The following is a 24613-nucleotide window of genomic DNA, read 5'->3' as shown; positions in this document are numbered from 1 at the left end:
TTCCATGTTTCCGTCTCATTGGTATTGCCTGACGTTGTGCTTTTACTATCTCCCTCTTAACAAACTCCCAGCCATCATGAACCCCCTTTCCTTTTAGTATTACTGTCCATGGGATCTCACCCAGCACTTCTCTAAGTTTTATGAAGTCGGCTTTCTTAAAGTCAAGAAATTGAGTCCTAGTATGCTTGGCTGCTCCTTTCCGCTGTATAGTAAACTTCAGAAGAGCATGATCACTCGCGCCTAATGATCCTTACACGTCTACCCCACTAACCAGGTCATCAACATTGGATGGCTGTTCCTCTTGTTGCTTCTCCCACTTTCTGGACAATGAAGTTGTCTGCAAGGCCAGTGAGGAATCTGTTTGACCTTATGCTCTTGGCTGAGTTTGACATCCAACAAATATCCGGGTAATTGAAGTCCCCCATTACTGCTATCTCCCTTCCCTTTACATGCTTGGCCATCTGTTCCAGGAAGGCATCATCTATGTCCTCCGTTTGGCTTGGGGATCTATAGTAAACTCCCACAATGAGGTCACTGTTATTCTTCTCTCCCTTAATTTTGACCCAAATGCTCTCACTTTGGCTTTGAGGTTCTAAATCTTGGATCTCTTCACAGGTATACACATCCCTGACATATAACGCCACTCCTCCTCCTTTCTTGTCTGGTCTGTTTCTCTGAAATAGATTGTATCCCCCCATTATTACATTCCAATCGTGGGACTTATCCCACCAGGTTTCAGTGATGCCTATTATGTCATATTTAGTTTGCTGTATCAAGAGCTCAAGCTCATCTTGTTTATTTCCCATGCTTTGCGCATTAGTGTACAGACATTGAAGTCCATTAATCATTCCCCCGTGTCTCTTATTTAAGGATTTTTTCCTCCCACCACTAGGTCTGTGTGCTGTTTGCTCCATTTGGTCTATGACATTTGGATGATCATCTTCATCAATTGATAGACTCCTACCTTCAGGAGCACTGTCTCCCTCCCCCACATTAGTCAGTTTAAAGCCCTCCTGATGAGGTTTCTGAGATTTTTGGCAAAAACATTTCTCCCAACCGTTGTGAGGTGCAGCCCATCGCTTGCCAGAAGTCCATCTTCAAGAAACTGCAGTCTGTGATCTAAGAATCCAAACCGTTCTTTAGAGGAGGAAAACAAGAAAAAAATATTCTAAACGAAACAGCGGATGTATGATTTTTGTGGTTCATGCTGTGGCCACAGACATGTGATCTGACGGTGAGTTTGGGGTAGCCCAGTGCAAAAATCCTGAGGATCCATGTGGATCCATGCTTTGTAAACACGTTTTTGCACCACTGCAGCCCCAGGCAACAGTGGGTGCGTGATTTTTTTGGTGCAAGCTGTAGCCATGGACATGCTATGTGATCTGACATGCTATGTGATCAGCGGCTCTTCTCCCGCTTTGCTGTTTCAAAGCGAGCCACGGAGGAGGGAAGGAAGGGGAACCATGGATCCTCTGCTCACGACTGCAGCACATCCCCCCGCCATCCATAGGCATTTGCTCCATAACACGCACAGACATTTCCCCTTACTTTCTAGGAGGAAAAAAGTGAGTGTTATGGTGCAAAAAATACGGTAATTCATTCTGGAGGTCCGTTCTTAACCTGAAACTGTTCTTAACCTGAAGCACCACTTTAGCTAATGGGGCCTCCTGCTGCTGCCGCGCCACCACCGCACGATTTCTGTTCTCATCCTGAAGCAAAGTTCTTAACCCGAGGTACTATTTCTGGGTTAGCCGAGTCTGTAACCTGAAGCGTATGTAACCCGAGGTACCACTGTAATGGTTAACTGGTGTCTGTTATTCACTGTTTAATGGTGGGTTTTTGTGTTTTTTAAATTATCTATTAGTCTTTTTTCCCAGATGATTTTTGATTTTACAAGTGTAGGATTATAACAATACGAAATACATATCCATTTTTTGAGATTTATCTGAATCTCCAGACTTCCCACCCTCCCCTCCATGGGTCCTATTGTCAGGCTTTTCAACTGCATATTATTTCATTTGTTGTTTAGTCGTGTCCGACTCTTCGTGACCCCATGGACCAGAGCACGCCAGGCACTCCTGTCTTCCACTGCCTCCCACAGTTTGGTCAAACTCATGCCGGTAGCTTCAAGAACGCTGTCCGACCATCTCGTCCTCTGTCGTCCCCTTCTCCTTGTGCCCTCCATCTTTCCCAACATCAGGGTCTTTTCCGGGGAGTCTTCTCTTCTCATGAGGTAGCCAAAGTATTGGAGTCTCAGCTTCAGGATCTGTCCTTCCAGTGAGCACTCAGGGCTGATTTCCTTCAGAATGGATAGGTTTGATCTTCTTGCAGTCCATGGGACTCTCAAGAGTCTCCTCCAGCACCATAATACTAAAGCATCCATTCTTCGGCGATCAGCCTTCTTTATGGTCCATTCTTTCATAGTCCATATTTCCATAGTCCATATTCCATATTCCATAGTCCATATTTTATATCTCTCCATATTGTCCATTGTCTCCTGCCAACCTAGCAGTTCAAAAGCACATCAAAGTGCAAGTAAATAAATAGGTACTACTCCGGCGGGAAGGTAAATGGCGTTTTCATGCGCTGCTCTGGTTTGCCAGAAGCGGCTTAGTCATGCTGGCCACATGACCCGGAAGCTGTATGCCGGCTCCCTTGGCCAATAAAGCGAGATGAGCGCCACAACCCCAGAGTCGGCCACGACTGGACCTAATGGTCAGGGGTCCCTTTACCTTTATATTGTCCATGATATTTGCTACAATACAAGTGTTATCAAAAGCCTGCTCATGTTTTCATCTGCTTGCAGTGGTCTCCTAGATAAATTATAAATGTTCCCTATTTTTTATTGAAGTTTTAGTCTTCTTGGTTCCTGAGCTTTCCGGTCAATTTTGCCATCAGCTGAGCTTGTCATTCATCTCTGGTACAAACTTGTTATTCTTTCCATCTCTGGACCAGTAACATCTGAGCGGTTCTTGTCCCATACATTAAAAGCCTTTTCTGCTCCTTTGGGATGTCGGTACCTATAATTCCTAATAAGAAAGCTTCTGTTATTTTTTAAAAATACAGTGGTACCTCAGGTCAAGTACTTAATTCGTTCCGGAGGTCCGTTCTTAACCTGAAACTGTTCTTAACCTGAAGCAACACTTTAGCTAACGGGGCCTCCTGCTGCTGCCGCGCCGCCAGAGCACGATTTCTGTTCTCATCCTGAAGCAAAGTTCTTAACCTGAAGTACTATTTCTGGGTTGGCGGAGTCTGTAAGCTGAAGCATATGTAACCTGAGGTATCACTGTAAAGGTTATTTTAAACATTTTTTTTCTTCATTTCATTATATATCATTTCCCAGAATGTTTTTTCTCCTGATTATGGTTCTGTGCTTTTATTGCTGCAATCCACTTTGAGATACGGCACAGCGGGATTCTAATATTACTACAAATAAACAATAAACATCATTGGGCATTCTCTTTTGGGGGGGGGTGTATGTGTGATAAATTAAATTTACTGTAGCCAGACTGCTTTTACAAAAACAAAAAAACCTAAATCTGAATGTAAAATGAACCTCCATTGAGCTTCTCAAAAGTGTTGATATCATTTATCGGGTTTCTTGCACACCCTTCGCCCTAAAGTTCCCAAGGCAGGTTATAATACTATAAATCACCAGTTGCTGGAAGCATTAGGAGGGGTGTGGGACTAGATTGGCCATTGGCCTGATCCTGCAAGCAGGGGTCCTTTTTATGTTCTTAGTGTTACACTACTGGTATAACCTTTTGGTATTCAATACAGCGCTATAATTCACATGCAGTCATGGGATAATCCTTGCAGAAGGCTTTGAAAGTCATCTGCCTGGATTGTTCCCATGGGTCAAGGCGAGCGAGGAGAAAAATAGGGTCCCACCTTCATCTTGGGGAAGAGAGGAGGGCTCACCTGTGACACTCCCCAGGAAAGGAAGGAGGCTGGGATACATCACTATTCATGCAACTACTTTGAAGGGGCTGGCAAGACAGTGTGCATGTATATTTTGTAAAAGTCAGCTGAAACAACCTCTTTGAAAAGCGGACAGAGTCTCTCTAATCCTTGGGGAGGTGAAATTCTATCTCAGCCTCTCTACTACAATTAAAAGACACACTTGGGTCTGTATTAGGTAAAGTAAATGGACCCCTGACCATCCCCATTGCAGGGATTCGAACCGCCGACCTTCTGATCAGCAAGTCCTAGGCTCTGTGGTTTAACCCACAGTGCCACCCGCGTCCCTTTTGGCTCTGTATTACTAGGTAATAAAACGATTTATCATTCAAGTGGCTCATTTGCAAAATAAAGTGGGAATCTGATGCTGGAGGCTGTCTAATACTGGTCTGAGCTGTATTCTGACAGCAAGAGCTGTTTGGCGGTGGAATGGACCATCTCAGAAGGTGATGCACACTCCTTAAAACAGTGGTTGGGGCTGGCCATCTGTCAGAGATTATTGCAGGGCAGGGGGTTGGGCTAGATGACCCTTGGGGTCCCTTCCAACTCTAGAATTCTGTGACTCTTCATTCTGCGGTCTGTAAAAGGATTGCATTTCTCATACTTACTAGCCTTGCTTTCTTTCCAGGAAAGATGATAGGATCCCCCGTTCCTTCCTTAAATAATTAACTTAAAGGCACACTGCCATCAGCATTGTAGAGAGGGTGGGGAAAACATACAGTACTTTTATTTTTGAAGCCCTAACCTGTCTGCATGTTTCTGAGAGTAAGGAGATAAAACTGACCACACGTTTTCTAAGCTGGCTTTTTTTTTTTATATGCTCCTGGTTCCTGGCTCAGCGCCAGGAAGAGAAAATTCCAGACAGGCTGCTATAATTCCAAGCAGCCATCAGTCCTTCATTTCTCACCTCTGAAGAAGGTGTTTGTGGGGAAGGAGGGAAAAGGCTGAAGGTGAAACCAGTTCTGGAGGTGAAAAAAGGAGAGGGAGAGAGAGAGAGATGTTTGCAAAGACTAGTAACAAACACCGCTTAGCCAAGCCAGATGAGACAGAAAGACAAGCAGAAGAAAAATGTTCCATTTCTGCACAGTCATGCAGGATATAAACACAGACCAAAGCAACAGGGCATTGTCTGGGAGAAGCGATCTGCAACAGAGAACTCCGTTTACAGTAGGATTGATTCTAGGCAATCAGAGAATCGTAGAATTGGAAGGGAGCACAAGGGTCAGCTACTAGTCTAACCTCTTGCAATGCCGGAACCTTTTTGCCCCATAGTAATAATTTATAATTTATACCCCGCCCATCTGGCTGCACCTTTAACAATCTACAATTCCCTGCACCTTTAACAATCTACAGTTCCCATGATGATGATTTTTTTGGGGGGGGGGTGCTTTAAATGCAGATGCAGTCCCACACTCAAGCTTTGTATAGATCCAGAATGTTAAATGGATTTCTTTGGAGAAGCAACAGATTTCCCCATCTCTGCTCTATCATCTCTGCTGAAATCAACCTAATTTAACCTCCACCGCTTTCTGCTTCCAGATGCTTATGACTTACTGAATTTAGATTCTCACCTCCTTCCGCCTTGGCCCCCCCCCCCCCCCGCAAACACCACCGGAGGGCATCCCTCAAATTAACCTCTCTTTTCATTCTGACAGTGAAGTTGATAAGCAAAAGGAGCCTGGATCTTAATGTTGCATCGAGGAAGGCTGGATTTTAAGACACTGGGCCAAGAGAGATGCCGGCAAAACTGCTAAAAAGAAAAATGAGTGTTTGTTTGTTTGTTTGTTTTAATATTTAGAGACTGCAGCAGCCAAGGTATTCAGCCCCTTGCTTCAAGTAATGATGATGGGGTTGAACCAGCCATTAACAGAATCAGAATTTTATATATATATAAAAGAGGGATGCGGGTGGCGCTGTGGTCTAAACCACAGAGCCTAGGACTTGCCAATCAGAAGGTCGGCGGTTCGAATCCCCGCGACGGGGTGAGCTCCCGTTGCTCGGTCCCTGCTCCTGCCAACCTAGCAGTTCGAAAGCATGAAGTACAAGTAGATAAATAGGTACCGCTGCAGCGGGAAGGTAAACGGCGTTTCCGTGCGCTGCTCTGGTTTGCCAGAAGCGGCTTAGTCATGCTGGCCACATGACCCGGAAGCTGTACGCCGGCTCCCTCGGCCAATAAAGCGAGATGAGCGCCGCAACCCCAGAGTCGTCCGCGACTGGACCTAATGGTCAGGGGTCCCTTTACCTTTATATATATAAAGACTAATGAAAAGCACAGGACAATTAAAAAGGCAAGTCAGTAAGTTAAAAGCAAAAGCAAAAACCATGTTACGGAGGAAGAAGTCATTTAGAAGAAACAACTGCCATGTGGTATTTCTTGCTTTTAATTATTTCGTGTTTGTTAGAATTAAGAAAAAAGGCACACAAGGCATTGCAGACAGACCCATCACAAAAGATTTTCTTTAAAATAATAAGAGTATATTTGGAAACAAGGGAAGAACCTGACTGCCCCCTGGAGGGCGACTGGGGGACCTGCACATGCAAACATCCGACAGCAAACTCAACCAATATAATATGTGACTGAGGAATTTTCTTTTTTTAGTCTTATTCCCTTTGCCAGCCACCAATAATTTTGAGGGAAGCGAAAATGGACCAAACCCAACTCCCCGCTTTCACCTTCACTCATAAGCTGCAGGAGAAAAGCCCTTCCGATTTCTAACGGTGATTTTAACAAGCATAATTCTACGACTCTAAACGGTGATTTTTGAGGCTCCGGTTTGCTGTGCCAGGACCAGTCCTCCAAATATTCAGATCCCCACAGGCAGCCGGGGGGGGGGGGAGAAAAATAATATGAATTACGGGTATAAAATACAAAGTCAGAGCTGCTAGTGGTAGATGATTTGGAGGGGGGCACAGGGTGTGGATTTGGGGAGGGGGGGTTACTAAATAGATACTCTTCCAACACTCACAACCAATAGGTTTTATACAAAACTTTGTACAAGGTTAGCTGGTGAAAAGGCAAAAACAACACACAGAGACAGTGAAGGGGGGGGAGTTAGTTTGGGACATCAGAATGGGCCGTGTGAGAACAGGAATTGGTGTTAAAACCAGGATCTTGTTAAAGGCAGGGATAGGAAGCCTCTTTGACCGCCAGATGTTGTTGGACTACAAATCCCATCAGCCACCGCCAGCAGGGGCAGGGATGATGGGAGTTGTAGTCCGACAACATCTGGAGGGGGGAAAGCAAAGGAAAATAGTTTCTGGTGGAAACAACCCACCTTCAGGGTTGTTTTACAGTAGCTGCAGACAGATGATGATTAACCCCACCTGGGCGAAAAACCAGCTGTCGTTGGGTCACCGGCTGCTGCCACGTTTTGCCGCAAGTCCAGGGAGTTTGGGTCGGCCACAAGCTGCCTATTCCTGCCACCATCCAAGGGAATTTGGGGAGAGACGCCATAGGTCCAACTCCTCTTTCCCTCTAGCAGGTGCTCCAGTTGGCGCTTGGGGGATCCTGGCTTGGCAGGCCGGAATCCGGAGACCTTGCCACCTCCCTTTTGCCACGCAGCCCGGCCAGAGACATCATGATGTTTTTTCGGGTTATGCAGATCTGCCGCCCGTAGGCCTTGAAGGACAGCAAGGGGCTCCTGGCGGGCAGCTCGGGGGCTCCCTTTGTCGCCGCGTGCCCAGGCTGCACCTCCTGTCCGGCCTGCAACGGCAGGCCGCTCTCGTGGCTCACGGACCGGCCAAAGCGACGCCCCGCCTTGCGCTTGGGAACGCTGAGCTTTGCGGCCTCCGATCCTTTGTCGGGCTGGGGCGATGCCCGCTGGAAGCTGAGGGTCAGGCGCTTGAGGCCGGTTTTGGGAGCCTCGGGGAGGTGGCGGAAGCGGTCGGCCAGAGTGCTGGGGGAGCCAGGATCCGAGGGAAGCATCCTTTGTGGCCCGTTCTCTGGGCAGCTATCTGCCAGTGTGACACAAACAGTGGGGATGCCCAGTTGCCTCATGCCCGCCACTAATACTTCCATGTCAGGCTGCTCTGGCTCGGCTAGGCCGAAGCTCTGGGCATGATGCGCTCCTGGGCCGACAGAAGGGGAGAAATCCATTTCGCTGTCTTCTGCGGCAGCCCTCACTGAAAGCTCTTCGGGCCAGCTCACTGACCGCCGTAGAACATGGCGCTGTCTGGGTAGAGAATCTGGCAGTTTGGCCTCCGCTACCAAGGCGTCCATATCTGGCTCCTGATGTGCATAGCTGACAGCATCCGAACAGGGAGTTCCCCCAGCCCTGTGTTTACATCTCGCCGCAGCATCTCCAACCTCTGGATTTGTGCAGCTAGGCCCACAAGCATTTTCGCTGTATGGCTGGCTTGTAGATCCTAAAAAATAACACATCCCAAGAGAAGAGGGAGTCTTGTTTAATGCCATGCAGCTGTACAGAGTCCTGTGGCACCCGGTAAATACGAGATGAGCTTCTGCATGCTCATCTGAACATGAGTTCAAGTGCCCAAGATCTCACACCGAATGAATTTGGTTGTCTTTACCTGCGGGACTTTGAGAATTGTTGAGTTGGAAAGGACCACCGAGATTCATCTAGTCCAGGCATAGGCAAACTCGGCCCTCCAGATGTTTTTGTGACTACAATTCCCATCATCCCGGACCACTGGTCCTGTTAGCTAGGGATGATGGGAGTTGTAGTCCCAAAACATCTGGAGGGCCAAGTTTGCCTATGCCTGATCTAGTCCAGCCCCCTGCAATGCAGGGATCTCAGCTAAAGCATAAATGGCAGATGTCCGTCCAACCTCTGCTTAGAAACCTCCAAGGAAGGAGGTTGTTTGCAGTTGTTTCAAACGACAAAAAGCACTGGTTGGGCTTCAGCAACCTTGGCCAACCTGGTGCCCTCTGGGTGTTTTGGACTACAATTCTGTGCCGGGCTGGTGCTGATGGGAGTTGTAGTCTGAAAGCTGGAGGGCACCTGGTTGGCAAAGGCTGGGAGTTGTCAATGGCCCAGCAGAGGCAGCCTCACCACCACTGCCATCACCACCCAAGGCCACCTAAGGACCATATTGCCCCAACACACACACAAGGCTTATAGCTGTCTTGGTGGTTTTCTGCTGCCTATCTAGTAAGGACAGATTAGGGTTGGGGTTCCCATGGTAGAACCATCAATCCCTCTTCCCTGGAACTCTGGGAATTGTAGTTCTCTGTAGCCATCTTCAAATATCTCAAGGGCTGCCACATTGACGAGGGAACAAGCTTGTTTTCTCCTACTCTGGAGGGGTAGGACTCGAACCAATGGCTTCCAACTAAACATCAGGAAGAACTTTCTGACAGTAAGAGAGGTAATAAATAAATAAATAAATAAATAATTTATTTATACCCCGCCCATCAGGCTGGGTTTCCCCAGCCACTCTGGGCGGCTTCCAACAAAGTATTAAAATACAGTGGTCTGTTAAACATTAAAAGCTTCCCTAAAGAGGGCTGCCTTCAGATGTCTTCTAAAAGTCTGGTAGTTGTTTTTCTCTTTGACATCTGATGGGAGGGCGTTCCACAGGGCGGGTGCCACCACCGAGAAGGCCCTCTGCCAGGTTCCCTGTAGCTTCGCTTCTTGCAGCGAGGGAACAGCCAGAAGGCCCTCTTGTAAGGGTGACTCTGTGCCTTTTCTAGGTCGGGAGAAATGGGCATTCACCTCCGATACTTGCTGAACCTCTCCTTTGCCCCGTTAAGTATAGGAGAAGTGAGGTTACAGGGAACCAGGCAGAGGGCCTTCTTGGTGGTGGCTCCCGCCCTGTGGAACGCCCTCCCACCAGATGTGAAGGAAATAAGCAGCTGTCTTATCTTTAAAAGACATCTGAAGGCAGCCCTGTTTAGGGAAATTTTTAATATGTAATGCTGTATTGTTTTTAACACTTGATTGGGAGCTGCCCAGAGTGGCTGGGGAAACTCAGCCAGATGGGCAGGGTATAAATAATAAATTATTATTATTATTATTGGATGCGCGGGAAAAATCCACAGGCCAAGGATTAGCAAGACCCGACCTAGCTCACTTTCTCTGAGCTTATGTGAATGCAGCCAGGCCCATCTCTGCTGGGATGTTGGGACTTCCAAGGTCTCGGCCTCCATCTTTTTCGTCAGAAGTCCGGTGTTTGGTTGTGCTGCTTTTGCGGAGGCAGGAAGCGGTTGCTAGGAGAGAAAACAAAAGATCCAATCAGAGGCTTGGGTGGGGAAACTTCCCCAGGGCTACATTCCACAGCAGGCAACCTTTCGGGGGCCACATGCCAGAGGCAGGAAGGTCCAGAGGCGAAAGTGGATGAAACAACTACAGTCGTACCTAGGAAGTCTGAAATATACTCAGAGTCGAGAGTGGATTTCATGCTCTTTATTCAGCTCATAGTGGTGAGGAGGAATGAAAGCTCCCCCAAAATATCTGCTTTATATACATTATTTACACAATGGGCTGCACGTGATTGGCTAATTCCAGGATTCTTCTGTAGGCCAATCAGGTTGTGGATTCACTTCCACCTGGAGCTGGATTGGGTGGCTCCTGCGGACCAATCAGACGGCTGCATTCTGGGTCCTATTGTTCTAGGACCAATCAGACTGCTGCATTCTGGGTCCTATTGTTCTAGGACCAATCAGACTGCTGCATTCTGGGTCCTATTCAACTCAGTACATAACAAAGTCGAACAGAATCCGTTCCGAAAGTCCGTTCGACTTCCAAAACGTTTGAAAACCAAAGCGTGGCTTCTGATTGGCTGCAGGAACTTTGGAAAGAAGCTGTCCAAAATGACACTCATGTACAGTGGTACCTCGGGTTAAGTACTTAATTCGTTCCAGAGGTCCGTTCTTAACCTGAAACTGTTCTTAACCTGAAGCACCACTTTAGCTAATGGGGGCCTCCTGCTGCTGCCGCGCCGCCGGAGCACGATTTCTGTTCTCATCTTGAAGCAAAGTTCTTACCCTGAGGTACTATTTCTGGGTTAGAGGAGTCTGTAACCTGAAGCGTATGTAACCTGAAGCGTATGTAACCTGAGGTAATACTGTATTTCATTTTTCTGGTGCCCTGCAGATGTTGTTGGACAACAACACCCATTGGTCCTAGCCAGCATGACCGATAACCAGATTGTTTTGCATCCCGAAACATCTGGAGAGCAGCAGGTCAGGGAAAGCTCCGCGAGAACAACCAGTTTTCACAAACAAATTGCTAGCCATTCGCTGCCACTGCTGGCTGGAACGAGAAGCACGAAAGCACAGAAACAGGAGGATAGATGGGCCCTGGAGAATGTGAGGGTCTCCAGCTCTCCGGAGGACTCACCTGATCCTTGCTGTTGCGGGAGAAGATGCGCAACGACTTGCGCCCTGTGTCCTTCCGCTCAAAAGGCGCTGGCGAGCGGCAGGGGGGAGTCAGAGCGGAATGCTTCCTGAAAGGGAAGGGGAGAGAGCGAAGCAGTCACAATGCTTTGGTCACATGTACATCGAAAGCACGTGACTTCACCCAAAGAATTGTGGGAAGTGTAGTTCTGGGAAGTGTAGCTCTGCGAGGGGATACTCTACAGTTCCCAGGATTCTTTGGGGAAAGCCATACGCTTTCAATGCGGTCCCAGCCGCCTCTCAAAGTTGGCACGTGGCCCCCACAGATGAAGGGAAAATGTGAACAGGCAGGATTGAACTCCTCTTGCATCAGTTGATATGCTGGGAGTTCAAATCCTGCTTTCTGCAGGGGTCAGATGCGTCACCCTGTTCCCTGCAGGGAACCTGCTTGGGCACACAAACTACGCAGGATACCTGAAGGAGTGTCTCCACCCCCATTGTTCTGCCCGGACACTGAAGTCCAGCGCCGAGGGCCTTCTGGCGGTTCCCTCACTGCGAGAAGCAAAGCTACAGGGAACCAGGCAGAGGGCCTTCTCGGTGGTGGCGCCCACCCTGTGGAATGCCCTCCCACCAGATGTCAAAGAGACAAACAACTACCTGACATTTGGAAGACATCTTAAGGCAGCCCTGTTCAGGGAAGTTTTTAATGTGTGATATCTTAGTGTATTTTTGGTGTATTTGTAGTGTATTTGTGGAAGCCGCCCAGAGTGGCTGGGGAAACCCAGCCAGATGGGCGGGGTACAAATAATAAACTATTATTATTATTATTATTATTATTATTATTATTATTATTAAGCACAGGACACACACAGGTGTAGTCTAGGGCAGGGGTCAGCAAACCTTTTAAGCAGGGGGCCGGTCCACTGTCCCTCAGACCTTGTGGGGGCCGGACTATATTTTTTTGGGGGGGAATGAACAAATTCCTGCGCCCCACAAATAACCCAGAGATTATAAAAGCACACATTCTACTCATGTAAAAACACACTGATTCCCGGACCGTCTGTGGGCTGGATCGAGAAGGCGATTGGGCCAGATCCGGCCCCCGGGCCTTAGTCTGCCTACCCATTGTCTAGGGGAAATGGCCCCCTGGGTAAAATGAGGAGGTCTGGTGGGGCACATTTAGCCTGTGGGTCAGGGTTCCCACGCGCCCACGAACCCTCCTATCTGAAGCTGATATTTATTGGTCCACTTCTGTACCTTGCTCTTCCAAAGAGAACCCAAGACAACTAGCAAAACATTACAAAAACACAACAGACTACAAGAATAGCAAAACATGGAGTGGGAAAATTCTCACCTCCCCCTCTCAGGGCTTTTGGGGAGGGAAGCTTCCACATCTTTGCATACGACAAAGTCTTCCTATCATCAACATCACCCCCACCATAGCTCCTCCCTCCCGCCCTCCATGGAAAAACCCACTTGCAACCCCACCTTTGGGGGCGTTTTCTGCCGCTGCTCCTTCTCCTCTGAGTTTTCACAGCCGGGGTCCATGGGTCTCCGGGGAGGCGCCCTAGATCGGAGAACGGACTGGAAGGTCCTTTGGGAGAAACAGGAGCAGGGCTTGTAGGATCTGCGTAGGGAGAACACAAGTTTATTTCGTTCCGTTTATGGGTTGCTTCCCATGAACACTGTTCTGGGCAACTCAAGAGGCTGATTAAGCGTGTTAGGTCCCCAAAGTTGAGGGCAGCAGTCTTCGTGACTGTTTGGGCGCCATTTTGAATCAAGATGGCGGAGCAAAACATCACTTTGGGGTGACTTTGTGTGTTTTTTTGGGACGAGGTGGGTCCAAACTTATGCATAAGGTCCATATATGTGAAAGTGTCTATTCCACCTGTCTGTTCATAGAGTCCAACAATCCACACAAAAGGTTGTTGCAGTTCCACAGAATCCTTTCACAGAGTCTAAGGCAAGGACTTCTGGAATATTAGCCTTGTTTCGCAGTCTTGGGCTTCATCAGTAGTATAAACTCATATATGATATCACAGGACAGTGGATCTTATAGCATGGTAGTAGCTATGGACCTTATGCATAAACTGATTAGAGAATGAACTGATCCACCGGGTCTTCTGCTTTTTTCGTTGAACTTTATGAGCTACTTCTGTTGAAATCTACAATTCAATACAATGAATAGTATATATTATTTTTTCAAACGTACAGCCGGTTACGTCTTGTGTGTTTATTGAATTCCTTTGGACCACAGCAGTGTCATCTAGGCACCCCAAGACCTCAATACACACTGCCCAGTTTTGCGCCCCAGGGAAGTCACTTCAGTGATGCTAACACAGCAGTTTGAGTTCACCCCCGGAAGTGCACTCCATTGCCTCTCGAGACAGATGGATGACAACTTGACAAAGGAAGACAGGCGAGACACAGAGCTTCAGCTGCTTAAAGGCAAGCCTATTGCGTTCCTTCTTAAAACAAACACTGATGTAACAATTTAATGTAAGCGCTGATTCAGGAATCTGTAGCTGATCCATCGTCGCCAGCCTTTTAAACAATTAATCCACAGATTAGGTCTGCATGCAGCCAGCTGTGGCATAGCAGTGAATTTTGAAGCTCGGAAGCTGCAACATCAGGAATCAAAAAATGCAGGCAGCTGTGACAGCATCTTAAAAAGCAGAGTCATCACCTTGCCAACAAAGGTCCGTATAGTTAAAGCCATGCTTTTCCAAGTAGTGATGTATGGAAGTGAGAGCTGGACCCTAAAGAAGGCTGATCGCCAAAGAATGGATGCTTTTGAATTCTGGTGCTCTGGAGGAGACTCTTGAGAGTCCCATGGACTGCAAGAAGATCAAACCGATCCTTTCTTAAGGAAATCAGCCCTGAGTGCTCACTGGAAGGACAGATTCTGAAGCTGAGGCTCCAAGACTTTGGCCACCTCATGAGAAGAGAAGACTCCCTGGAAAAGACCCTGATGTTGGGAAAGATGGAGGGCACAAGGAGAAGGGGACGACAGAAGACGAGATGGCTGGACAGTGTTCTCGAAGCTACCAGCATGAGTTTGACCAAACTGCAGGAGGCAGTGGAAGACAGGAGTGCCTGGCGTGCTCTGGTCCATGGAGTCACGAAGAGTCGGACACGACTAAACGACTAAACAACAACATGCTAGCTGTAGTAAAAACACACAGCACCGACTACCAGTTTACATTTGCATAGAGCCATAGAATTTCAGGTAACTGAGCCCTGCTGTGAAATGCATGCAACAAGCACCTCTTTGAGCAAGGTGTGTTTTGTGGGGGGGGGTCACGATATCATTACCTTGCAAGGGACCCACATCCGCTGGTCGATCAAACAGGGGCGCAGCATCCCCAAAGGGATCAGAGTTTGCTGGATCCAAGGATGACCTCCTGGCAGTGGGGAACAGGAGGAAAAGGATGGGATGAGCGATTTACCAGGTTTTCAGATTTAATTTATTTATAAACCGCTTTTCAAGAGGCAGGGGAAACTCTCCGCCTGGCAAGCAAGCGGGCGGTAGAAATGAGGAGGGAGAGGAGCAGCGGTGGGGGAAACCTGCTGGCCTTTCCATTTGACCAGCCCCCCCCCCCCGCCGTACACAATACACCTGGGGCAGCCGCTCACCAGAACCTGCACAGAAACGGGCTCTGAGCTATGAAAAAGCCACTTCCGAGCTAGGGAGGAGGTGGGGTTGCGGGCTCCAGCCCCCGCGATACCAGGGAATCCTCGGACGCGTCATTCCCCAGGCCAGCCAATCAGCTGGCTTGGGGGGTGGGTGGCCTCGCCTTACTTAGGTCTGGCGCGGCCGAGGGTCTCCCTCTTTCCCGTGCCGCAGCTGACCAGGTTTTCCCTCCCCTTCCACCTGTTAGGCTAGGTTCTCTGACGTTGCTATGAACTTCGGTTGGTCGCCGGCAAGGGGCCTGGTAGGAATTTTTCCCAAATGGCAGATTGGCTCCAGCCATTTGGTTTTCGCCTACCTCGTAGCAAACCGTCACAACTCTTCGGTACTGGCGGTTAGGCATTGGTAGGGGGTACTGTCCTATTGTTATGCAAATGAAGGGGGAAGGAGCGCCATCACCTTCCCCCAAGCAAGGGTAGTCTGGTAAAGGATTCTGGGGGGTGTGGCCTTGTCCTAAGCCTAAGGAGGTGTGGGCCCACGGCATGACCCCACGCGGTGACGTCAGGGGGACCTCCTAGTTGACGTGCCTCAACAGGACTCCTCCCACTGGTGGTTAACCCTTCCGGCCTCTAGCTGGTTAATAGTTAGGACCAATGCCTAAGCCAATACTGCTCAATTCCTGTAATCAATAAAGTTGTGGCCTAATTTGACCCATTAACTTGAATTCTTGTGTCTCGTGTCTTTATTTCTGAGGGGGGAGGCGGGAACTTGCCACGCAAAGAGGTTGCCTGATGTAACAAGAGCAGTGAGGATACACCAAGGGAGGGGGGTCTTCCCCAATAAGTCCCTGCAACCTTTTGAGCTGGCCCTGGGTCCCAATCCAAATGGGCGGTGCTCCACGGGAGGCTGGAGGGCACCCCCTACCCAGGCTAGACAAGCCCAGCTGGTTCCAGAGGTTACGGGAATCCGAATACGGGGAAAGAATTTAGCTGTGGGTGCAGATGTTTCAATCCTGGCATCTCCAGGTGATCTCCAGGTGCCTGAAACACCTGGAAAGCAGCTACCAGTCAGTGTTGACACCACTGAACTAGATGAACCAGTGGTCCTGCTTTGCGTATGGCAGTTTCCTACGTACCTCTTCTTGGCTGAAAGTTCAGCAGCCCCGGCCACATCATCAGAGGCTTTCCTCTTGGAGCTGAAAGATGCTTTCAGAGTCCTGTGACCTGGGGAGCCTGCGGGTTAAGGGAGAATCTTTTCAAGAGGACAAGCATTTGGACAATTCGGTTTATTTCTGTTGTCCAAAATGGGGACAGGGAAGACACACACACGTGTGTGTGCGTGTGCAACTAGCCTTCTTTACAAGCCACGAAAAGTAATCTCAAGGCTACCAAATGCTCTGCAAGTCAAGCTAAGTGAGAATCAATCAATAGCCGATTCAAAATCAGTATCAATGAAGTCATTTATCCAGCGCCACAGTAGCCTCCCCAAATCTCCCATGAGACCCACTCAGATCTAACAAGAATTTAAATCAGAATTTCTCAAACTTGAGTCGCCCAGATGTTGTTAGACTACAAATCCCATCATCTCAGGCCACTGGTCTGGTTAGCTAAGGACGATGGGAGTTGTGAATGAATGAATTTTATTATTTCGGTCACAGATCAGCTCCAGCCCACATATCAAGGAAGTCATAAAACACGATAGGGATACATTTGAATTTGCAGTTAGGTATAACAGGGACAATACAGATATAGCAACAGTTAAAAAATGTATAAATTAAAACTTAGTCACTAACATACAACCTAAAATTATCATTTAAGGCCTTAATCATTATTATAGCACAGCTTGTTCCCTAAGTTTTATGGCAATCATACAGAATTTGGCTACACTTAACATGATCTCAGGATCCTTGTCCTCTACCAGGGATTTTAGACATTGAAGTTCGGATTCATTTGGAGATTTTCGCATAGCAGGGGTAATAAATACCAAGCGTATATCCCCGTAGAAACGGCAGCGTAACAAGGCATGAGAGACAGTTTCTACCTCCATCAAGCCGCAGGGGCAGACTCGTTCCGCGTATGGTTTACCCTCAAATCTGCCCTGCAGTAAGGCAGAGATGGGAGTTGTAGTCCAACAACATCTGGGGACCCAAGCTTGAGAAAGGCTGATCTAAATCTTCCCAGGGGGTGAGAAAGCAAATGCAGCTGTTGGTTAAAAAGAAATGCTCTACTCCAGAAACAGCTGCCTTCTTCACAGTGACCCAAGAGAACTTCAAGAATAAATCTGTTGCCAACTGGGTGCCCACAACCAGCAGCAGACTCAAAAGCTCTCTCCCTCAGCTGAGCGCTCTGGAAAATTTATTCCTTCAATTTGGCTCTGATACCCATCTCCCTTCTCCCCAATCCTAAGCCCCCATTACAGATAGGGAATAAATTGATTCAGTTCTCATTTAAAGGCGAATTGACTTAATTTGCACTTTCTGAAGGACTGTTTTCCCTCAGGTGGGGCTGTGAACTGACCGATTGCAGGCCGGATCGTCCTCCTGCCACTGAATTAGCCAATGGCGACAGGAATTTAGGGGGCTTTCCCCTGGGCATGGGGCCCAGTAGCTATGTTTGGCATCATGCCCAGGGCAAGGATAAATGCCCGGCCTGCAGGGCCTTTCAACTTCCTACTCACCGCGCCGGTTCTGAAACACTTTGAAATTTGCACTTCTCCGAATTTTGCGCTACAGTTTCCCGTGGAGTAACGCGTACAAAAACCAGTACTAAAGCGTCTGTATAAAAATGTCCAGATGAGCAAAAACAAAACACACGTGAATGCGTTATTTCAGGGGAAATGTGTCCATTAGAAGATATTGAATCCTGATGAATTTTCACGAGGACTTCTGAAAATTGCAAACTGGTTGGGAAGGCTATTGATGGCTAGTAGCCACAATGGCTTCTTTTCTGCCTCCACAACTGAGAACAATAAATGCTTCTGAAGTTGCTGGAAACCGCAGGCGGGGAAAAGGCTATTGTGCTTGGGTTGAGTTTGCTGGCTTTCCACAAACATCTGGTTGGCCACTGTGAGAACAGCATGCTGGACTAAATGGATCTTTGGCCTGATCTGCAGCAGCCTCTTCTTGCGTTCTTAAGTTGGAAATGTGGAGAACTGCGCTCAAGATTAGAAGAAGGGGAAAACCCCAAGAAACTGAAATTCAAGAGGATGTCCACTCACCCTCGCGAATCTCTTGGGAAGGGGCAGCGCAAAGGGCTCGGCCGGTCTTGAACTTGTTCAGGGCTTCGGTGACGATGTCTGAAGGGAAGAAAGAGAGGCAGAGAAGAGTTAAGAGTTTATTTATATATACATTGGTACCTCAGGTTACATACGCTTCAGGTTACAGACTCCGCTAACCCAGAAACAGTGCTTCAGGTTAAGAACTTTGCTTCAGGATGAGAACAGAAATCTTGCTCCGGCGGCACGGCAGCAGCAGGAGGCCCCATTAGCTAAAGTGGTGCTTCAGGTTAAGAACAGTTTCAGGTTAAGAACGGACCTCCGGAACGAATTAAGTACTTAACCCGAGGTACCACTGTATACATATAATTTTTATTCATTTTTCTTTTTCATTCATTACATACATCGAATATGAGAAGCCTTTCTTACTGTCCTCTTTAAAGATATCCTTTAATTGTCTATGATGCAGCCAGCTTTGAAGATGTTCTTTCATTTCGTCATATTCTTTCAATTTTAACTTTCCCTCTAGTTCAGCAACCAGCAATTCTCTATATGTTGACCACTCTCCTCCCCCCCCCCCAATGTTTTAAGTGATAGTGCTTCAATAGGTGATAGCCACCAGGATGTTTTGGGTTCTAATAAATCTTTATATTTTCCCCATACTTTAAACAATGATCTTCTTATTAACAGGTTGTGGAATCCTTTATGTACTTTTGCTTTTCCATACCAGTGGTAGGCATGCCATCCAAACTTATTATCATGTCCTTCCAAGTCTGTTATTTCCTCCCTTTCTAGCTTGATCCAATCTCGGATCCAAATTAGGGATGCAGCTTCATAATACAATTTTAAGTCTGGAAGTGAGAATCCATCTTTTTCTTTCACATCTTTCACATTTTATTTTTTTATCGTTGGCTTTTTCCCATTCCAGACAAATCTTGATGTTTCTCTATGCCATTCTTTGAAGCACACATCCCCTGTTATTACTGGAACAGTTTGGAAGAGAAATAACATCCTTGGGAAGAGTTAAAAGTTTAAAAGTTTGAGAGAAAGAGAAACAGGGCTGAAACGTCGCAGGGACATTTCAGGAAACCGGGACAAGTTGGTGAGGCGGAACACCATAGCAGAAAGAAGCCTGGGCAAAGGAGGCCCAGAAATTGAATTCAGGCCTAGACATCGAGAAAACCTGGCTTGGTTATGGAAGCGGTCTAGTTTTTTTAAGCAGGATACAATTTTGATTGCGCTTCTCATCTTGATAATCAAAAGCTGTTTGTTTGTTTGTTTGTTTTAAAAATCCAACAACTGTTCAGATTTGTTGATTTGGTACCCTCTGGAAAAAAGAAAAAGGAAACTCAGTCTCCATCACAGTCACCTTATATAGTGGTACCTTGGGTTAAGAACTTAATTCATTCTGGAGGTCCATTCTTAACCTGAAACTGTTCTTAACCTGAAGCACCACTTTAGCTAATGGGGCCACCTGCTGCCGCGCCGCCGCCAGAGCCTGATTTCTGTTCTCATCCTGAAGCAAAATTCTTAACCCGAGGTACTATTTCTGGGTTAGTGGAGTCTGTAACCTGAAGCGTAGGTAACCTGAAGCGTCTGTAACCCGAGGTACCACTGTAGAGACTTTCCCCTCTCTTCAAAGAAATTGAATTCAGGCCTAGACATCAAGAAAGCCTGGCTTGGTTATGGAAGCGGTCTAGTTTTTTCCAGCAGGATACAATTTTGTTTGCAGCTCTCATCTTGATAATCAAAAGCTATTTTTGTTTGTTTGTTTTTAAGTCAACAACTTTTCAGATTTGTTGATTTGGTACCCTCTGAAAAACAGATAAAGAAAACTCAGCCTCCATCACAGCCACTTTCCCCTGCCTCGCCAAAGAATTCTTCAAAAGCAAAGTCACTACCCTCACACAAGGGCAGAGAACCTTTTAATCTCAAGAACGAATTCATTTCAGGATAACCTTTCAGGGGCCACATGCTACTGGTGGGCGGGACGAGAGCTGATGATGATGATGGTAATTTTATATCCCACTATTCCTCCCAAAGGACTCCAAACAAGTGACAGAAAAATAAAAACATCTTAAAAACAATTCTGTCACAGGTGAAGTTCTGATAAAAGGTGTGTCATGGGCAAGAGTCCCTTGGCAGACATAGCATTTCAAGTGCAGTGGGCAGACTCTGTTAAATGCGCAGCACAGTCAGGCTGTGGAGGGAGCCTACTGGCTAGCGCCCGTGACATCACCCAACAGAATTCCGAACTAAAAGAAGAAACCATGGAGAATGCTTAATGCTTCGAAAGCAGGTAAGTCTGCATTTCACCAACCAGAGAGAAATTTGGAAGCGCCAAACGATTGTCCAAGAAGATCTGGGTTTGGTCTTGCATACTCACTGCCCATGCTCCGTTGCCGCCTCCGCCTCCTCCTCCTCCCTTCGACGTGCTTTTCTCCAGCGTCTTCTGGGCCTGGTGGGGACAGTCTCTTGGTTTCTGCATCTGAGCAGGCGGCTTGGACTTTTTCCAGGAGATGCTCAGGAATTGTGCCTGGACACAAGGGGAGATGGAGAGGGAAAATCAAGAGGGAATTACAATAATTGAATCCGGAAGTTACCAGAGCATGGAGTACCAGAGCATGGAGCATGTGGGCCAAGCCATCTCTATCTGTGAGATAATAATAATAATAATAATAATAATAATAATAATAATAATTTATTTATATCCCACCCTCCCCAGCCAAAGCCAGGCTCAGAGCGGCTAACAACAGTAAAATAATACAGCATTCTAAAATCAATTCATTATAAAATCAGTTCAAATCAAATTGGAACATAAGGAGTCAAATACAACATTTCCTGTTTCCCCAGAGTGAACACGCAGGGGAATGTAGGTCCAGCCAGGAGGACTTCCTGTCACACCTGGTCTAGAGTATCCTCCCCCTGCGTGTGACCAGGTAGATGGGCATGACCCTGACAGACCCCATAAAGCATGGGTAGGCAACCTAAGGCCCGGGGTCCAGATCCGGCCCAATCGCCTTCTAAATCCGGCCCACGGACAGTCTGAGAATCAGCATGTTTTTACATGAGTAGAATGTGTCCTTTTATTTAAAATGCATCTCTGGGTTATTTGTGAGGCATAGGAATTCATTAATTTCCCCCCCTTCAAAATATAGTCCGGCCCCCCACAAGATCTGGGGGACAGTGGACTGGCCCCCTGCTGAAAAAGTTTGCTGGCCATAAAGGGACTAGTCACGCAGTCATCCCACCCCCTTCTCTCACTTCTTCGTTTTATACCATCTTGATGTTTTTGCTGTCTGCCGGCTCTCAGTCAGCAGCACATAAGGGATAAACCCACACTCTCTTCTGTAACTACAAGCTAAAGCCTGCCTTCAGGATCACACTGTGGACTGAATGTGAGTAAACTTCCTATTACTTTTAAGAGAAGATTATTGTGTCTTTATTCTTTTTAAGAGGGGACAAAGGGGATTTACCGGGAACTAATCCAATCTGGACAACCCAGACTGGATTGCTTATGTGATGGCCTGGGATTCGGATGTGGATGCTGAACCTGAGGGATCCCAACCTGCACAGGATTCCCCGCCTCCAGAACCAGCTGAGCCGGGGTTGGGGCCTAAGCCTGAAGGGTCCTCACCTGTGCTGGATCCTTGGGTGCAGGCACCAGCTGAATCTGCCCTGGCTCCTGAGGTGATGGAGGACCCATTGCCTGCAGGTGCTCCACTCTCAGCCCCGTCAGAGGAAGCTGAGGTCGCCTCTGGGTCCGGTAACCCTCCAGCCTCTCCTGAGCTGCAGAGGCTCAGGGCAGAGAGGCGGAGGGAACTAAGTTCCCGCAGGAGGAGTGCTCGCCTCCAGGCCAGGAGAGGCGAGTCACCTGTGGGCCGGGGCCACCCTATGCCTTGGGGCAGATAAAAGCCGGTCAACCCCAGTCCCAGGTTGCGGGAGCAACATTGTTGGTAGCCTGTTATTGCCTGAACCCTGTCCTGCTCTTCTGCCAGAGTTCCTGACCTCACCCGACTCCCTGCCTTGGACCCCGCTTCACCTTTGACGGACAGCCGCCATACCGGACCCTCGACCTCGGACTGGACTCGGACCTCGCCGCATGGTTGACCCTTGGGACCAGCACAGCTTAACTCAAGAGATTCAAATGAATCTACCGACTAGCTTCCTGCAATATACAGGGGAATGCACTCTGCTACCAGCTCACTAGCGTGAGTGAGGAAGGATATTATCTAATCCATATATCCTCTCCTACTAGCCACAACATTCCCATACTATCCAAGAAGGGTCACAACTGGCGGACCAACTGGAGCTGGAAACAGGCATGCCGCCGGTTCTCCATGTGAGGACGTAGCAGCAGTTCCAGAGGGAACCTGCTTCTTTTCTCCCCTGGGTTTCCATTTGCTTGCCCTGCCCAGTGGCCAAGGGTATCAGTTCCCCGCCACCGCAATTCACTTCCCTGCTCGCACGTTTCGCACTAGTGGAGTTGTCAGGTTGGCTCCGCTGTCCCACCTCCATCCAGCAGAGGGCAGCATGTATATTTTAGTTCAGTGGTGGCCAAGCTTGGCGCTCCAGCTGTTTTGGGACTACAATTCCCATCATCCCTGACCACTGGTCCTGTTAGCTAAGGATGATGGGAGTTGTAGTCCCAAAACAGCTGGAGGGCCTGTCGTTTTAGACGCCGTACACTAGGGGTCACGCAAAACATTCATTTTAATCTACACACACACACACATTTCACTTCGGAAGTACAATTAGGAAGGTGATAGTCATTTTGTTGGCAATCTGAAATTGATAGTCTAGGGCTGCCAAACATCTGGGATTTCCCGGACATAGCCGGGATTCGGCTGTTGGAAACAGTGTGTGGGCGGAAATTGTTTTAATGCCCAGGAAAATCTGGATGTATAGCAACCCATGTCGGAAGTGTTGATATTTTTTTTGGTGAATTTCCTTTAAAACAGCTCAAAAACTTCTCTTTTTTTTGAGATTTTGTAGTAAATAAATAAATAAATAAATCTCAAGAACTTTGCCAAAAAAAGCTTTGTGTCTGGATTTTCACTTTTTGAAATATAGCAACCCTAGGATTCACACTTTGGCTTCCAAAGGTCCCAAGTTCAATCTCTGGAATTTAGGGAAGTTTTTAATGTTTTGTTGTGTTTTTAATATTCTGTTGGGAGCTGCCCAGAGTGGCTGGGTATAAATAATAAATTATTATTACAGTGGAACCTGGGGTAACGGCAGGGATGCATTCCGGAGGCCCCGCGGCAACCCGAAAACGACACAACCCAAAGCATCTCGTCTGCGCACACGCGCATGATTTAGCGCTTCTGTGCATGCGCAAACGGCGCAAACCCGGAAGTAACCCGTTCGAGTACTTCCGGGTTTGCGCCAGTCTCAAGCCGAGGGTGACGTAAGCTGGAGGCAATGTAACCCAAGACTCCACTGTATATTAGTATAGTAGTAGTAGTAGTAGTAATAATAATAATAATAATAATAATAATAATAATAATTTATTATTTATACCCCACCCATCTTTCTGGGTTTCCCCAGCCACTCTGGGCGGCTTCCAACAGAATATTAAAATACAATAACCATTAAAAGCTTCCCTAAACAGGGCTGTTTACAGATGTCTTCTAAAAGTCTGGTAGTTGTTTTTCTCTTTGACATTTGGTATAGTATAGTATAGTATAGTATAGTATAGTATAGTATAGATCAGTATAGTATAAGACTGCTGCCAGTCAGTGTAGACCAGGGGTAGGCAACCTAAGGCCCGTGGGCCGGATGTGGCCTAATCGCCTTCTCAATCCGGCCGGCGAACCATCCGGGTATGAGCATGTTTTTACATGAGTAGAATGTGTCTTTTTATTTAAAATGCATCTCTGGGTTATTGTGGGGCACAGGAATTCGTTCATTTCCCCCCCTTCAAAATATAGTCTGGCCCCCCACAAGGTCTGAGGGACGGTGGACTGGCCCCCTGCTTTAAAAGGTTACTGACCCCTGGTATAGACAAAACTAGGGGTGGGGAGAAAATTGGTTTGGTTCCCATCAGCCTCTCCTCTCCCAGAAGTCAAAAAGAGCATTAAGTATAGGGTTAGTTTAATGCTCCATTTAGAGGGAAGTGAGGGGGGAGGCAAGGGGGGCTCATAAACCTGAGAAGGTAGCCCATCTAGGAGGAGAAAAATTCTGATCCCAAACCTCCGCTGCCTTGTGGGATATCTTCAGGAGAAGTAAAGGCTCAGGAGTAAACCCTACACAAATCTGGAGTGGAATCCCTAAGGTGGTTGGGTGGCGCCTTGTACACCTCCTTCCGGCAACTTCTGCAGCCCAGCTGGTGCCAAACACCTTTTCTCTGCCTTCCTTTGGACCACAAGATGACAACCATATCTTTTCCAGATGACTCCGCGCCCCTGGATTTACCACCACCTTTCGCTTTGCATCCCTGAGAATCAGGGCTGGTATGCACTTCCTCCCAGGTAAACCCACCCAGAAGGAAGAGGAATCTACACCTGGAA

At 47.6% G+C, this 24613-nt stretch overlaps 1 protein-coding gene across 3 annotated transcripts in view; it reads right to left on the bottom strand.

Moving 5' to 3' along the window:
- Positions 1–6323: 6323 nt before the first annotated feature.
- Positions 6324–24613, bottom strand: part of LOC308484123 (uncharacterized protein) — a 33277-nt gene continuing 14987 nt past the window's right edge. For all 3 annotated transcript variants that reach the window (XM_081018713.1, XM_081018712.1, XM_081018714.1), the window contains 8 exons: positions 20488–20637; positions 18105–18182; positions 16024–16120; positions 14573–14661; positions 12746–12884; positions 11262–11367; positions 9985–10129; positions 6324–8325 (listed from right to left, as the gene is read on the bottom strand). In XM_081018713.1, the coding sequence (XP_080874839.1) occupies positions 7436–8325; positions 9985–10129; positions 11262–11367; positions 12746–12884; positions 14573–14661; positions 16024–16120; positions 18105–18182; positions 20488–20637 (1694 nt within the window). In that variant the 3' untranslated portion in view covers positions 6324–7435. The remainder of the gene's footprint in view (positions 8326–9984; positions 10130–11261; positions 11368–12745; positions 12885–14572; positions 14662–16023; positions 16121–18104; positions 18183–20487; positions 20638–24613) is intronic.

Source organism: Podarcis pityusensis (genome assembly GCF_964106645.2).
Source record: "Podarcis pityusensis genome assembly, chromosome: 8".
Lineage (NCBI taxonomy): Eukaryota > Metazoa > Chordata > Lepidosauria > Squamata > Lacertidae > Podarcis > Podarcis pityusensis.
The sequence above is the reverse complement of the archived record's forward strand: the minus strand, read 5'-3'. Positions and strand labels throughout refer to the sequence as shown.